This window comes from Acomys minous (assembly GCF_964271855.1).
Source record: "Acomys minous genome assembly, chromosome: 19".
In the NCBI taxonomy this organism is placed as follows: Eukaryota; Metazoa; Chordata; class Mammalia; order Rodentia; family Muridae; genus Acomys; species Acomys minous.
This window is the reverse complement of record NC_140499.1, coordinates 15,824,920-15,840,709: the sequence shown is the minus strand read 5'-3', so window position 1 is coordinate 15,840,709 and position 15,790 is coordinate 15,824,920. Positions and strand designations below refer to the sequence as shown.

The window sequence follows — 15,790 nt, the reverse complement described above, 5'->3', positions numbered from 1 at the left end:
CTTGGCAAGTCTCTTTCAAGTTACAGGTTGGGCTTAGAAATGAAACTGTTTCGAGTCCGAGGCTTGGGTACAGCCCGGTACACTGCACAAAAGGATAGCCCATCTGCTACACGGACGTCAAGAAACAATCACTGTCATGAAACACTTGAAAACAATCTGGAAAGGGCCCTTACTGCCCCCTACGGTTGCCTCTGGGACAGCCTCCAGCTCTCCAGCCCGACCCAGGAGGCCCTTGGGACCCGCAGCGCCTCCAGCACAGCGTAGGGGACCTGAAACAGCCGCGCCCCACGCAGGCGCAGGAACACTGAGGCTAGGACGTGGCAGGGTGTGGCCTTCTGGGAGGCGTGGCTGGGCCTGAGATTTAAATTAATGACGTAGTAGGGGCGTGGTCTTGTCTGGGACCTAAGCTAGGGAAGTATGGCAACCAGGGGTGTGGCGGGTCCTGGGACAAGGCAGGGCTTACAGTACAGCGTCGCTTGGGGCGGGGCCCTGGTGGGCGTGTGGCCTTGGCAGGGGCGTGGCGTGGCGTGGCAGGACTAGATCAGGCTGTGCTGGGCTGACCAGGGCGTTCCCGTTGCCAGAAGCTGCGGAGAGCCTCGGCGTGTGCATCGGTCCTGCTCTCATCCGCACATCCGTCCTGCTCTCATCCGCACTCTGCGCTCTACGGTTCGGTGAGTGGCCGTGGTCCCGGGAGCTGCTCCTCCACGGAGGGCTCAGGGCCCTCTTTGGGGCGGGGGACCAGAGCTTTAGTGACCCTCTCTCTTTCTTCCTGCAGCCCCGGAGTACACCTGACTAACGGCGACATGGCCCAGGTAAATCGTGCGCCCGCCACCAGGGAGATCGGGACCCTCTCCGAAGGCAGCAGAGCGGAGATGATGCTGCCTTTAGAGTCTCTTGGTCTACGCTTTTCCCTTCCGTGGTTCCGCTCTGTGCCCTGTCCTTGACCTCTTGGTGTCCCCCTCCGTGTCTTCGTTCCCGTTTCCTCCCTCACCCCGGAGTGTCCGGAACCAGCCGGTGTTTCTCCCCGATGTTTCTGAATCGGCCCGCCTCAAATCCAGAGTTACCAAAATTAGAACCGGAGCAGAAACAGTTCTTTTGGTCATGTGAGGCGAACGCCCTTTGGCTTCCCTTATTTTTCATTTTCCCGCAGTTTCCTGTGCTTGAATACTGGGTGTGCGTGGGCGATTTCCATGGTGCTTCAGGGGAACTTTTTCCAGCGCACAGCTCAAGTTTATTTAAAAGGAACTGTCTACTCATCAGACCTACTTTTTTTGGTTTTCGGTTTTTTTGTTTGTGTTTTTGTTTTCCGCTAAAAGGCACTGAACCAAAGAACTGGTTTTCCAAAGTAATAAACTCGCAAAACGAGTTCTGAATTGAATTTGCCTTGGGACTCTTTCTGAAGTTGATTACCTAATAGGTTTTGTAGTAGTAATAGTAGTAGTAGTAGTTGTTGTTGTTTTAAATCTAATATTCGTTAAGAGTGTACCAAAAAATAGTTTATACAATTATTTTTTGTTTTGTTTTTCAAGACAAGCTTTCTCTATGTAGCCTTGTCTGTCCTAGAACTCACTCTGCTGGCCTCGAACTCACAGAGATCTGCCTGCCTCAGGCTCCCGAGTGCTGAAACTAAAGGCATGCGTCACCCTGCTGTCTCCAGCTTACATAGTAATTTTTGTAAAAAAAAAATTGATCATGTGAGTAAGCTAACATTCCTAAAATATCCTACCCTGAGGCCAGGGTGGTTACCTGGAATGCCACATCTTGGGAGGTGGAGGCAGGGGGATCGGGAGTTAAAGGTCATCGTTGGTTATTAAGGATCTTGGCTTTAACAGACTGTCTCAACAAACAGAACAAAAAATTTTCACCCCTAAACTAACTTCACACATCTTGCCAATTTAACTGGCCTGTTGGAGTCCAGTCAGTTTTTAAAATAAGTGTTTCAGCCTACTCATACAGTGCACCTGAACAAACGCGCGTGCGCGCGCACACACACGCGCGCACACACACACACACACACACACGCTCACATACTCTTTCCCCCTCCTTCCTTCTCCTCCCTTTCTCCTCTCCCTCCTCCTCTCCCTCCCTCTTCTCCTTCCTTCCCTCCTCCCTCTTTTCTTCCCTCCCTCCCTCTCTCCCTCCCTCCCTCCCTCCTTCTCTCCCTCCCTCCCTCCCTCCTTCTCCTCCTCCCTCTCCCTCCCTCCTTCTCCTCCCCCCCCCTCCTTCCTTTTCTCAATAGCTGACTGGTCAGGTTGCTTTAGAACAGTTGGATCAGATTTCAAGGCTCTTTCCAAGAGACAATGGAGGGATTAAGATGATTTGGTAACTTTATTAAGTTCATACAGTGTTGCCATTCTTCTGCTTTTATGCTTTAGTCCTCTGACCACACTTGGCTACATTTATCTCTTCTATGTTAACAATTTTCTTTTACTTGTGTTGGGACTGCACCATTTATAAAAGTGCAAAAATCCAGAAGCAGGTGTCTGACCACCTTGCTAAGAATTTAACTAGAGCCAGGTGTGGTGGCACACATCTTTAATCCTAGCACTCAGGAGGCAGAGGCATGTGGATCACTGTGAGTTCGAGACCAGCCTAGTCTACAGAGCAAGCTCTAGGACAGCCAAGGCTATAACTGTCTTGAAAAACAAACAAACAAACAAAAGGGCCTAGGTCAGTCCCATGCACGCTCTCTGGGTGGTGGTTCAGTCTCTGTGAGCCACCATGGGCCCAAGTTACTTGTTTCTGTTGGTTTTCTTGTGATGTCCTTGACCGCTCTGGCTCCTATAATCCATCCTCTTCCCTTCTGAAGGATTCCCCAAGCTCCACCTAATGTTTGGTTGTGGTGTCTTTCAATAGTTTCCATCAGTTGCTGGGTGAGGCCTCTTTGCTGGCTGTTACACTAGGCTCCTGTCTGCAAGTATAGCAGAATATCCTTAACAGTGGCCAGAGCTGGGCTCCCTCTCATGGCATGGGTCTCAAGCTGGACCAGTCATTGGTTGGCTATTCCCTCAATTTCTGCTTCATCTCACCCTTGCACATCTTGTAGGCAGGACAAGTTGTAGGTCAAAGGTTTTGTGGCTGGGTTGGTGTCCCAGTCCCTCCATTGGAAGTCTTGCCTGCTTACAGGAGATGGCCGGTTCAGGCTCCACATCCTCCATGCTGGGAATTTTAGCCAGGGTCACACGCATAGATTCCTGGGAGTTCCCTTGCCCTAGGTTTTCTAGCCTGTCCCAGGGATGCACTCCAAGCCCTCTGCACAAATGTACAGCTGTGTAGCTTGGTCTTCATGTGAGATTCCCAACAATGGGGACAAGGGTTGTCTCTGATTCTATTGCCTGCCTTTGGGACCCTTTCCTGGGCTGCTGTGTTGTGTCTGGCCTCAACAGAAGATGCACCTAGTCATACTGCAACTTGCTATGCCAAGGCTGGTTGATACCCATGGGAGGAGAAAAGGATGAGTGGGGTAGGGAGGAACATTGGAGGGGATATAAGTTAATTAATTAATTAAGTAAATAAATAAATAATAATAAAGGAAAAATACCCAACAAAAGCAAAAAGAAAGAATTGGTTTATCTCTAGTATATACCTTGTGCCCTCTTTTTCATATATATATATATATATATATATATATATATATATATTCAGTTACATATTTTATTTTTTATTAATTAAATTTCTTAGACAATTTTATGAATGTATAGGATGCATTTTGATTATTCTTACTCCTTTTTATATCTCCTTGCCAACCCCTCCCACTCCCTCCCACCCCTCCCACCCCCTCCCCCCTCCCCCTCCCTCCCCACCATCTCCCTACAGGTCCCTTTCCCACATTCATGTCTTTTTTTTTTTTTTTTGTCATGTTTTGTGACTCAGTGAGTTAAGCTAGGGTTGTCTGAGTGCTCATAACTTTGTAACAACACATCTGAGCCTGGCCAGCTGACCAGCGTTTTTTCTTTTTTAATTGAAATTTACCTCAATCCTGTCAGAATAGGGAATAAACTGAGGCAGAGATCATACTGAGAGCTTATGGTCCTCAAACACACTCAGAACTGTAGGAATCCATAGGTCCACACCCTGAGATCTGACCATCTTTCTGTCCCAGTTGTGGTGGCTCCTTCGCATCAATACGTTGTCAGTTTGATAAAGGAAATATCTTAATGCTGGCTTTCTCAGTCTTCCTCAAAGAAAACACAGTGATTAATTTGTTTTCTGGGATACCCAGGAAAAAGTTTAAATTAGAATCTAAATACTTATATGCCTATAAACAGTTAGGCATGTGCCTGTGAACAGTAGTTATTTTTAAATGTATGCGTAGATGTATTCATTTGAATGAGATATATGGTTTTAGACCACAGTTCCCTGTTATTTCAGCAGGACAGTGCTGCTGTGACTATTGCTTATAGTAGTAACACTCTACTGTAGTAAATTTGAATGGAAACTAATTCAACTTATTTATTAAGACTTAACAAAACTGTTAAAGTTGGCCTGAATGATCTCTATATAGTAAAATATACATGAATAATTTTATATATTTTTTCTCTATCCCACTTCTTATATAAATGTAACTTTCTCTTTACATCTTAGTAATGTTTCTTTAATTTGACTTACAATATTTTGGATTAAGCTTTAAAAATTGGATTCTGAAGCTTTAAAAAATTTTTTCTTTGTCTTAGCTAGGGTTACCATTGCTGTGATGAAACATCACGACCAAAAGCAACTTGGGGAGGAGAGGGTTTATTTAACTCACAGTTCCATATCACAGTTCACCATCAAAAGCCGTGAGGGCAGGAACCTGAAGGTAAGAGCTGATGTAGATGTCACGGAGGGTGCTACTTACTGACTTGTTCCTCATGGCTTGCCCAGCCTGCTTTCTTATAGCACCGAGGACCACCAGCCCAGGGATGGCCCCGCCCACAGTGGGCTGGGCCCTCCCCCACCAATTGATAGTTAAGAAAATGCCTTATAGACAGATGTTAGGGAGGAAGTTTTCTCAATTGAGGTTTCCTCCTTTCAGATAACTCTAGCTTCAAGTTGACATAAGACTAACAAGTACAACTGACCCCTTGTCAGCTTGACATACAAACACATCACTGTTAAGCCACAATATTTCTTTTTCTTGTTTATCTGCAAGGTCACACATAAATATCAACATTATAATGGAAACAACCCCAAATTTAAAAGTTCCAGTCTTTTAAAAAAATCAAACAAAATTCATTCTCTTTAAAAAATACTTAGGCTCTTTGAGTCTGTAAAATTGTAAAATAAGGTTCAAAGTCTCTCAACTGTGGGACCTGTAAAAAATTTTTTTAAAAAATGAGTTAAACACCAGGGCTCAGTCACAATCTGAACAAAGCAAAATCAAACTCCAAAAGTGTAAATAACTCAATGCCTAATATCTGGGATCCACTCGGGGTCTGCTTGGCTCCTCCAAAGGGCTTGGGTCACTTCTCCAGCTCCGCCCTCTGCGGCACACATGGTTTGTCTTCTAGGTGCTGGCTGGCTCCACTCCACCACTGTGGCTGTTCTTGGTGGGCGTCCTATGATACTGGCATCTCCAAAGATGTTGGGGGCCCTTTGCTGCAGCTGGGCTATACTTTTGTCAGTAGCCTTTCCTGGGCTCTCTACAGCACTCCACCACTGCCACACAGTCCCAAGCATCAGCTCTGTCCATGACCCCTTCATGTCTTTGAAACCAATTATCACCTGGGTAACTCTTTCACTACCAAGTTTGGCTGCCAGCGTGAGATGCAACCTCGGCCACCTCTGGGACACAGCTTCCATGTGCTGATCCTGAGGAAACACTTCTCAAAAGGCTTCACCTCAGTGATGCTGGCCTCTTTGTAATCACAGCTGATTCTTCAGCACCAGATGACCAGATACCACAGATTCTTCACACAAAAGGCCCAGTAGAGTCTTCCCTCTGAAATATCATAAGCCAGGCAGCCATCATCTGCACTGCTCTCAAGATCGTCTTCCAGGCTTCTACAGAACAGCTCACCAAGCACTGAACACCCAGTGGCCTTTCTGCACAAAGTCCCAAAGTCCTTCCACAACCATCCCCCAAAACAACATGGTCAAGTCTGTCACAGTGATACCCCACTCCTGGTTCCAACTTGTCTTAGTTAGGGTTACTATTATTGTGATGACAATGTGACCACAGGCAGCTTGGGGAGGAAAAGGTTGATTTCACTTACAGTTCTGTATAACAGCACTGCTGGTTTCTCATTTCACTGTCTAGCTACAGCCAAATTAACAGGTAGTTCCAATTTATTTTAAATACTTAAAAGTTAATGGGCTGTTTCCTTTGCTTTGGAAAAAAGAGGTGTCTGTGTTTCATAAGCAAATGAGCCATTTCATATATTTTAATTCCGTTTAAGGATGTCATTTTCAGGCAGTCTAATTGTAAGAATTTAATTTTGAGCAATCTGAATTTAATTTTGTTAGTTTTGCTGGAGCTTTTTGTTTGTTTGGATGGTTGTGTTTTTGTTTTGTTTTGTTTTGTTTCTTTCAAGACAGGGTTTCTCTGTATAGCCCTGGCTGTCCTGGAACTCAGTTTGGCCTCAAACTCACAGAGATCTGCCTGCCTCTACCTCTGCAGTGCTGGGATCAAAGGTGTGCTCCTCCACTGCCACTGCCACCGCCCAGCTAGTTTTGCTGTTCTTAAAGAGTTAATATGCTCACTGCAGCAGGAATGGCATGAAGACAGAACTAGGCTGCACAAACGTTCAGTAGAAACTTCAAGAACATCAGTTACCTCTGTGGTGTATATTTAAACTGTATAAGAGTTGGTTGGAAAATTTGGGGGTTGGTTTAGGATTGTGGGCTCATAATAATAATTTACAAAGGCCATTTGCAGAGCTGGCAGGATCAGTGTAAACAAGTAACGTTTCCCTGAGTTCATCACAGAGGAAACTCTGGATGTTGATTTCCATCTCAGGGCAGTTATCCCTGCAGCTCATCCTGGGATCTTGGGTCAGGGCTGCCCATCACCCATGGCCTCTGCTGTCCTGGCTCAGTATGTTGCCGTTCCTGATCCCTTTGATTCTGGCTTCATTTGGATTCTGAGAAAGCTACTTGGCTGCTTTGCAAGCCACTGAACCCTTCATTGGCATCAGCAAGCCCCACTTTCTTTTTCGCTTACCCCCCTCCCCAGTCCTTGGAAGACCTGTTTTGGTACTTAAGTGACTTAGAGATATGCAATCTTCAGCTTTCTGCTTATAATGACTTCAGAGTTTAAAATAGAACAAATATATTTCTACACCATAGATCCATTTCTGAAATACATTTGGGTTGCATAACTGTTTACTATTCTAAAATTGCACAAACACATTAGTTGAGTTAGAATTTAGCACTCCTAAGATCTTTGCTTTAAATATGTTTTGAATCCATCCTTTTGGTTCAGTAGTTTGCACAGTACGCAAACACACAATCTGTTGGTTATTTGGAAGGAGTGTATACTGTGGTTGGCGTCATTTCTTTGGACACTTGTTTGTGTTGTTTCTACTTTCCATTTGTGTGTACATCCTGAATCTTTGTATACTTGCTTCCCAGTGTCCTGAATCTTGTAAGACATGGAAAGTAAAATGGCAGCTGTGACCAAGATTTGTTGCTACTATGTATGCACTGCCATCCCCTGCACATGCATTGTCTGGTGTTTGTGATACGTTTTGGAATATGAATCACTCTTATTTGAGGTGGTTTTGCTGGCATTATTTGTGCAGGTTATAGGAGGGGAGGTATCATAAGTAGCCATAGTGACAACAAAGGCAAACGCCTCTGGCATGGCTAAGAGTTTGGCAGGATGGAACTGTAGGTGGCACTGCCAGAGTGCATCTATCTATCGATCTATCTATCTGTCTATCTGTCTGTCTATCTATCTATCCATCCCCCATCTCTCTCCCATCCACCCATCCCTCCATCTGTCTGTCTATCTATCTATCTATCTATCTATCCGTCCCCCATCTCTCTCCCATCCACCCATCCCTCCATCCCTCTGTCTGTCTATCTATCTATCTATCTATCTATCTATCTATCTATCAGCATCATCTATCTGCCAGTAGATAGGCAGAGCCAAGTAATAGGAATTGTTTCCTAGGTAGTGGAGAGCCCTTCAAAGGGCTCTTAGAGGTGAGTACTCCAGGACCAGATTTGTATTTAAGGTAGAGTATCTTGGTGGTAGCATGGTGTCTGCATTTCTGGGGGTTGTAGAAGAGAGATAGCCCCATTGGACTTGGAAGGGAAACTGGATCACTTGGGATCCTCTTCCAATAATCCCAGGGAGTGCTATCCACCACCATGAAATTAAACTAGGCGGTGGTTAGGACATTGTTGTTGTTGTTGTTATTATTAATATTATTAATATTATTTTGTTGAGACAGTGTCTCACACAGGCTTGCCTTGCGTTCACAACAATCCTCCTGCATCAGCCTACAGAGTCCTAAGAATGTAGATATTGCTCATCATGCAGGACACAGCTGGGACTAGAGGAGGGACTTATGGGAGAAGGGGATACCTTTGATATGTCACTGATGTGGCTGATGAAGTGCTAGGGGCGGATCAGGATGGTTGGCTTGATCACTTTAGGTTTGGACAGAGTAGAAAGAAGTGGAGTTATTGAACTTAAGTTCCTAGTAAATATTAAGGTTCCCAGCACCCACATTAGGCAGCTCACAACTTTCTGTAACTCCAGTTCCAGGGGATCAAATGTCTAACTCTGTCCTCTGTGGGCCACACTGCTGTTCATCATTGAAGGAAGTCAGGACAGGAACTCAAACAGGGCAGGAACCTGGAGGCAGGAGCTGATACAGAGGCCATGGGGGGGGGGGGGCGCTGCGTACTGGCTTGCTCCCATGGCTTGAGCAGCCTGCTTTCTTATAGAACCCAGGACCCCGAGCCCAGGGATGGCCCCACCCACCATGAGCTGGGCCCTCCCCCATTGATCACTAATAGAATAAACATCTTACAGCTGGATCTCATGGAGGCTCCTTTCTCTCTGATGACTCAAACTTGTGTCAAGTTGACACACAAAGCCAGCCAGTACAGTCATGTTTACAAATGCTTATTTTTTTCACTAGAACTTTTCTACCATTGTGCAAATAACTTTAAAAAACCTTATTTTAAAATGATACTTTTGTTTCTGACCTTAAGAAAGAGGTCAAAAGTAGTTGGATAGTTTGACCAACTGAAATGAAGCAAAAGGGAAGAAAAGAGTGAGGAAGGGAACGGGAGTCTTGGCAGCTGTACTCACAGCTGAAGAAAGCTGGAAGCGGGCTTGAGATCAGCCATCTGACCTGGTTGTGCTGTACCCTAGGTCCTGTTAGAGGGGCTGACTTCTTCCTGTGCCTGTTTCATTTTACAAAGCACAATTATGTCAGGCTGGCTTTCCCATTTTTCTTGATCACCCACTTTCTTTTCTTTTCTCTTCCTTCCTTCCTTCCTTCTTTTCTTTCTTTCTTCCGGAGACAGAGGTCCTCAATGTAACCTTGGCTGTCCTTGAACTTCTGCATAGACCTGGCTGGCCTTGAACTCACAGAGATCCTCCTGCCTCTGCCTCGTCTTAATTCCATGAAAAAGATATTTCATTCCATCAGTAGGTTGCCTTAGCACAAGGAATGTTAGTGGGCTTTTTGTATGTTCATCCAGTCGGACCTTCCTGCTTCACTGGGAGGGGGGACAGAACTCTCTGTCTTCCTGTCTCCCTATATTTCCAGGCAACGAAATTATCAAGCTAAAGACTGGATATTTTTTAAAAGTGAGAATTAAAAAGTGAATTACATGTTTTAAACCGTTGTTGCCTAAGCAGGCATTATTATTTGTGGCAGCGGGGGTGGGGGGGGGGCGGGTTGGTGGTGAGAAATGAAGAGAAGTGAGAAAAAGCCAAGGCTGAATGAGGCACCAGAACCTGCTGCGGAGGAAGCTTATTTTGGTGGACTCTGAGGATTTCAGGCAACAGGGGGCCTCCCCGATGAGTCACTCAGAATCACATTGCATTTTGCGTGGGTAGCAAGGGGGCAGGCAGAGCCCTAACCAAGGATCTGACCTCATTACTCATATGTGTGACTCACGTCTGATAAACTGTGTCTCGAGTTCTAGAAATCTCTGCAGTATGTGGCTGGAGCTAGGCTGGAGCTCTAGCTAATAGCTGAAATCTTTAAGAATGTTTTTCTTTCTTACATCTGTCAAGAAGTTTCCTTCAGTCCCTAGGGATGGATGGAAATATATATATTTTCTAATTCCTTGTTCAATCTTGTCAGTGTATAAATCTATTTGCAATTTCTTCATAACTTACAATATCAGATCAATATTTCATTTTAAAGTGTGTTCTACAAAACTGCTTTTACAAACTATTGCTTGTGAGATGCAATTTCCCCAAGGCAAACCATCTCACTGTCTTGCAGCCTACTTTGTCTATTACAAGGACAGATCTGCCAGGCCCGCCTGTCCCCTTCCTCTGGGCAGCCAGCCCTTTGTTTTAGCCCCTCCTCTCTTTTCTTCTGTGTGCTGCATAGTTTTTATGCCAAGTTGCTACAAGCTAAAGTCATCTGAGAGGAAGGAACCTCAATGGGGAAAAATGCCTTTGTAAGATCGGGTTGTAGGCAAGCCTGTAGGGCATTTCCTTAATTAGTGATTTCTGGGCGAGGGCCTAGCTTGATGTGGGTTGTACCATCTCTGGACTGGTGGTCCCGGGTTCCTAGAGCAGAGCAAGCCACCAGGAGTAAGCCAGTAAGCAGCACCCCTCCATGGCCTCTGCATCAGCTCCTGCCTCCCTCTGTGTTCCTGCCCTGCTTCAGTTCCGGTTCCCCACTGCTTTTGATGAGGAATTGTGATTGGAACTTTCCTCCCCAACTTCCTTTGATCATGGTGTTTCATCAGAGCAGTAGCAGCCCCACCTAGGACACTCTGAGAGCCTCTCTCCTTTCTGTCTGTGTTCCTGCCTTGGGAGGCAGCTCAACACCTCAGGATTAAGGAGCCACAGGCCCATGGCTTGATTCAAGTCCTAACTGCAACTCTCTTGCTTGATGATCACGTGAATGATTTGCTCAACAGCTAAGCTGGCATTGCTTGTAAAGTGAGTCACACTGAGACATCCACAAGGCACCCAGCACAGCACCGGGCTCATTGTTAACACTTGGCAGGTAGCTGTCGCCAGTCCGATGCGAGTCACCTTTCTTTCCTTCTTTCTGCCCACTTCTTCTCACCTTGGTAATGTGGTTTGATGTACTAGCTCCCTCAGGTAAACATAGCCACCACCTGTATGACCTTGTCACTCGCAGCCTGCTGCCCCTTTCCCCACGTGCCTGCTGTGGACAAACGCAGAGACAGCTGTCCAGGTTTAAATCCCAGACCAGGACCATTGGCTCCGACTGCTGTTCCTGCTCGTTCCCTGCTCCCAATGGCATTTGCACAGCCCCTTCTTAGCTTCCTTGGTGCCAGTTCTCTCACGAGCCTGTTCTCCTTCGTCCCAGCTCTGTCAGTCAGTGCCGAGCAGAGCCCACATCGTCCCTGGCCCCATTGCCTGTGGTGTTCCTTGTTGGCTGCAGGATCTTGGCTTTGCTTTTCGTGTGGCATTTGTAGACCTTTCCTGTGTTAGTTTTTCTACCCGACCTGATGTTTCATCCAGTCCGTTGAAACACTTTGCCCGAAGAAAATAGGTCATTTTAGTCTCGTGTGCTTTTGTGCATGCTGACAATTTACGTCTGCAGTTGTCTATTTTTATGATCTTGGCAATTTTACAGGCAACTTTTAAGTCTGCTTTAGGGTATCCACCCCAAACCCAGTTTCTTCTCTTCCCACTTCTGCACTTTCCTGCTCTCAGTCTCTCAAGTGGGCACATGCGTCCCTGGTCAATGTCAGCACCTGCCTGCTCTGCTGCACTTGGCAACTTATGTGCTGGTCACTTTCCTGCTTGCAGCATCTCATATAAGAATATGAAACGGGAAGGCTCACAAAGAAAAGAGTATCTTTCAAGGTATTTGTCTGGAACACAAATCACCAAGTGTTTTCAGAAATCACTGACACATCTCAAGATTCCTGGCTCTCCAGGACCTGGACTCAGTATAAAGACCATGGGCACCAAGAGCTGTTTCCAACTGAGTGTGCTTAGGGTGGGGCAGCACATTTTAATGCAAGCTCAGTGTGCTTCAAGGTCGAAGACATTTAGCTGGGAAGGGAGCCAGCAGGCATGTCCTCTGTGAGGCAGGAGGCCTTGGTTGGGCCTGATCGCAGCAAGGGAGATGGGTGACCACCTTCTGATGACGCTGTTGTTAGTAGGTCTGGGTGTCTTCTCCCCTCCACGGGCCCTGTCACTTCTCCACTAGTGGTTACTTCTCCTTTCAAGTGGGATGTAAGTCTTCTCAGATGGTCAATTTACTTAGAGGCCAAACTCTAGGTTGAGCGAGGGCAGGTTAGACTGCCAAGGTGACTAACTTTTTGATACTGGTCATGGTGTGAATAATGCTGTTCTTCCTGTTTCAGGTTCTTAGAGGCACCGTGACTGCCTTCCCTGGATTTGATGGCAGGGCTGATGCAGAAGTTCTTCGAAAGGCCATGAAAGGCTTGGGTAACTTAAACCTTTTAATTCTAAAAGACCAAAAAAAAAAAAAAGTGTGTGTGTGTGTGTGTGTGTAATATCTTAGACCATCCTGAAGATTTATTTTCTAGAATTGGATGTGTAGGTAACATTGGCTCTGTGCTGTAGGGGGTCACCAGTCCCGTCTGCACACAGTGTGAGGCAAACTGGTAGCTCAGTGGCCCTGCCCATCACCTGTCCACTCAGTGGCCCTGCCCATCACGTGTCCATTCTTCCTTCTTAGGAAGTTCTTACAGACACCCACACACCAGCACCACACCAGTATCTTTCTAACCAGTTGCGACCTCTTGACCTGTCTACTCTTAGGCCTCTGCATCTGAGCCTTGAAGGGTTGCCTCTGGCATCCTCAGGGCCCCCTTTCAGATTCATCTCCCAACACTGTTTGATATTTCTGATCCAGCCAGGGTGGGTGTCTGCTATACATGTAAGTCCTGTGTTTTTGTGTTCTGTGAGCTTTTCTGTTATTCTAAGCCGCCCTCCTTACATGGCTGCCTTTCACGACACAGCTGGGTGTCTCCTTCCCCCAAATTCCTTTTGGCCAGAGACCTTCCTTTGAATCCCACATAACACTTGGACCTCCCCTATGGTACTTGCTAGTCTCTTTTAACTTCAATTATTTGTAGGTTTTTATGCTTTCCATGCTAAATTATCTATAATTTGAAGCCAAGGACTATATTTTTTTCTTCTCTTAATCTCCTATAACACCCAGCATGTTATGCTTTGTGAATAGCCATTATTGGGGTAACTATGTTACTACATATGAAAAGCAGACACATCAAGATTTTAAAAAACTAGGTGTGTTTGTCCATCTACTTTAAGCCCAATTGAGAATAGGTTTTATACAATCAGACATACATACATGCATATATGTTTTTCATATACATATGAAATAGGATAGATTATGTAGTCTCAATTTTACATTTTCTTTTGTATAAGCTGTGCTATATTTTTTATAGAGGGCATAAAGAGCACAGAGTGACTGATGAGCTAATTGGAAAGGGTGTTTAGCAAATGGGAATGTGGGAGGCAAGCTTTCACTGTTACCTATCAATTCCAGGCACCGATGAAGAGAGCATCCTGACCCTGTTGACATCGCGAAGCAATGATCAGCGCCAGGAAATTGCTGAGGAGTTTAAGACTCTGTTTGGCAGGGTAAGGCCATGCACGACACATCCAAGGTGGGAGTGAGTCCAGCAATGAGTTTTAAAAGAGTTTGAGAAATAAGACAATCCCGTAGTATGTGTTGGGGATTTTTTTCAAGGCCCCTTCTCTCTGCCTCAAGGATACTAGACACCTCAGGTGCCGATGTCCTCAAGGATGGCACATGTAACTTGCTCATCTCCTGTGGCCACCTTAAACCACCTCTGGATTATTACAAGTTTAGCAGATGGCCAATAGAATGCGTGCACTGTACCACAAGTTGTCATACCACACCGTTTAGAAGATAACAAAAAACTTTGCCTCATACAATTGTGCTTCCTGACTTGATGCATTTGGGTGTCATAGGGTCAATGGTCCATGTTGGTAACTGTCCCTCTTCTTTCCTCCCTGCTTTCCTTATTTTTTAGGTATATACCTATATTGTAATAATTTTAATACATTTACATTATTTGATTTATTTCTTATTTGATTAATAATTCATAGTAAAAATTAAAATCTTACTGAAAGCATATGTGACATACCATAATGTAGTCTTACTATTCTGACAATTTACATTTGTCATTACACTGAAAAACAAATGCAGTGCAAAACCAGAAAGTGTCTTTCTGTGTTGCTGGGGACAGCCCCCAGGGCCAGGTGCTGTCCGTGGAGCTGCAGTGCAGCCCCCCCCATCTGTGTACCCGTGTTCCGGGGACATTCGCCAGGGCCAGGTGCTGTCCGCGGAACTGCAGTGTAGCCCCCCATCTGTGTACTCGTGTTCCGGGGACAGTCCCCAGGGCCAGGTGCTGTCTGTGGAGCTGCAGTGCAGTCCCCCGCATCTGTGTACCTGTGTTCCCGGGACATCCGCCAGGGCCAGGTGCTGTCCGTGGAGCTGTGGTGCCATTGGTAGGAGATGTCTAACCCTAACCCTGCTGCCCGATATGCTGGGGAATCACTGTTCCTTTTCACAAATGATTGTATAAGTTCCCACACTAAAAGTGCCTCTTAGCCACCTTTAGAAGCATAACAGTGATCATAGGCTCTATATTGGGACATTGCTATTATATATTAGGATTGTATAGTAAGAGAGAAGATATTGTTTAGATTTTATAGGAGAAATCTTTCCCTTAAAAATATATTTGTGAGTTTTGAGACAATTTCTCTTTCTTTGTCTTTTTTTTATTTTCCTGGTGCTAGGGGTCAAACCCAAAGCCCTGTAAAACTGTGACAGTGTTCTGCCACTAAGATTCACCCTAGCCTTTTGGAGGAGCTTTTTATAAGGATGCTTCTGCAAGGATGCTGAGAAAAATAAATGCTGCGTATATGCTTCACATGGCCCAAGTGCTCTGATGCAGAGCAACTTCGCTAGTTAAGCTTTTTTGGGTGGGTGGGTGGGTTTGGGATTTTCAGGAAGATTCTTACTCTATAAAGCAGCTGGACACAGTGTTGCAGGCCTGTAACTCTATCTATCTCGGAAGATGAGGTGACACTGCAAGTTCAGATCCTACCTGGAGCCAGGTCTGGTGGCTCTTGCCATTAATCCCAGTGCTTGGGAGACAGAGACAGGTGGATCTCGGTGAGTTTGAGGCCATCTTGATTTATGTAGTGAGTTCCAGCCAGGACAGCCAAAGCTAAGTAATACAGAGACCCTGTCTCAAAAAATAAAAAAATAAAAATAAAAAAATTTAAAAAAGAACAAGAAGCCTAGCCTAGACAGCCTACACCAGCCTAGACAGCTGCTGCTAAATGTATAAAGGGCTGAGAATGTACACTGGCCACAGGTTGTTTTACTGACACGAGAAGACCTGGGATTTATCCTAGTATCAAAACTAGTGTATGCTGCCAGGCTCTCTTATACTCAAATTACAGGCGTATGCTACCACACTTACTAGGCTGCTCTGTAAAGGTAATCTGCTTTATTTTAACACTTGAAGTTAATGAAAAACCTCTTTAAACACCCTGGTAGATAAATATTTGTGTTTGAGGTTTGGGCCAAACGTTGAAGGTATGCTCTTGAGGGCATTGTTTAGTACAGATGTCTTCTGTAACACTCAGAGAAGC

The 15,790-nt window shown here is 45.4% G+C and overlaps 1 protein-coding gene across 1 annotated transcript in view; it reads left to right on the top strand.

Moving 5' to 3' along the window:
* The first annotated feature begins 529 nt into the window (after window positions 1–529).
* The window catches only part of ANXA5 (annexin A5), a 28,717-nt gene continuing 13,456 nt past the window's right edge, over window positions 530–15,790 (top strand). The window contains exons 1-4 of the mRNA XM_084769338.1: window positions 530–671; window positions 776–812; window positions 12,475–12,559; window positions 13,647–13,741. Of these exons, the coding sequence (XP_084625464.1) occupies window positions 804–812; window positions 12,475–12,559; window positions 13,647–13,741 (189 nt within the window). The 5' untranslated portion in view covers window positions 530–671; window positions 776–803. The remainder of the gene's footprint in view (window positions 672–775; window positions 813–12,474; window positions 12,560–13,646; window positions 13,742–15,790) is intronic.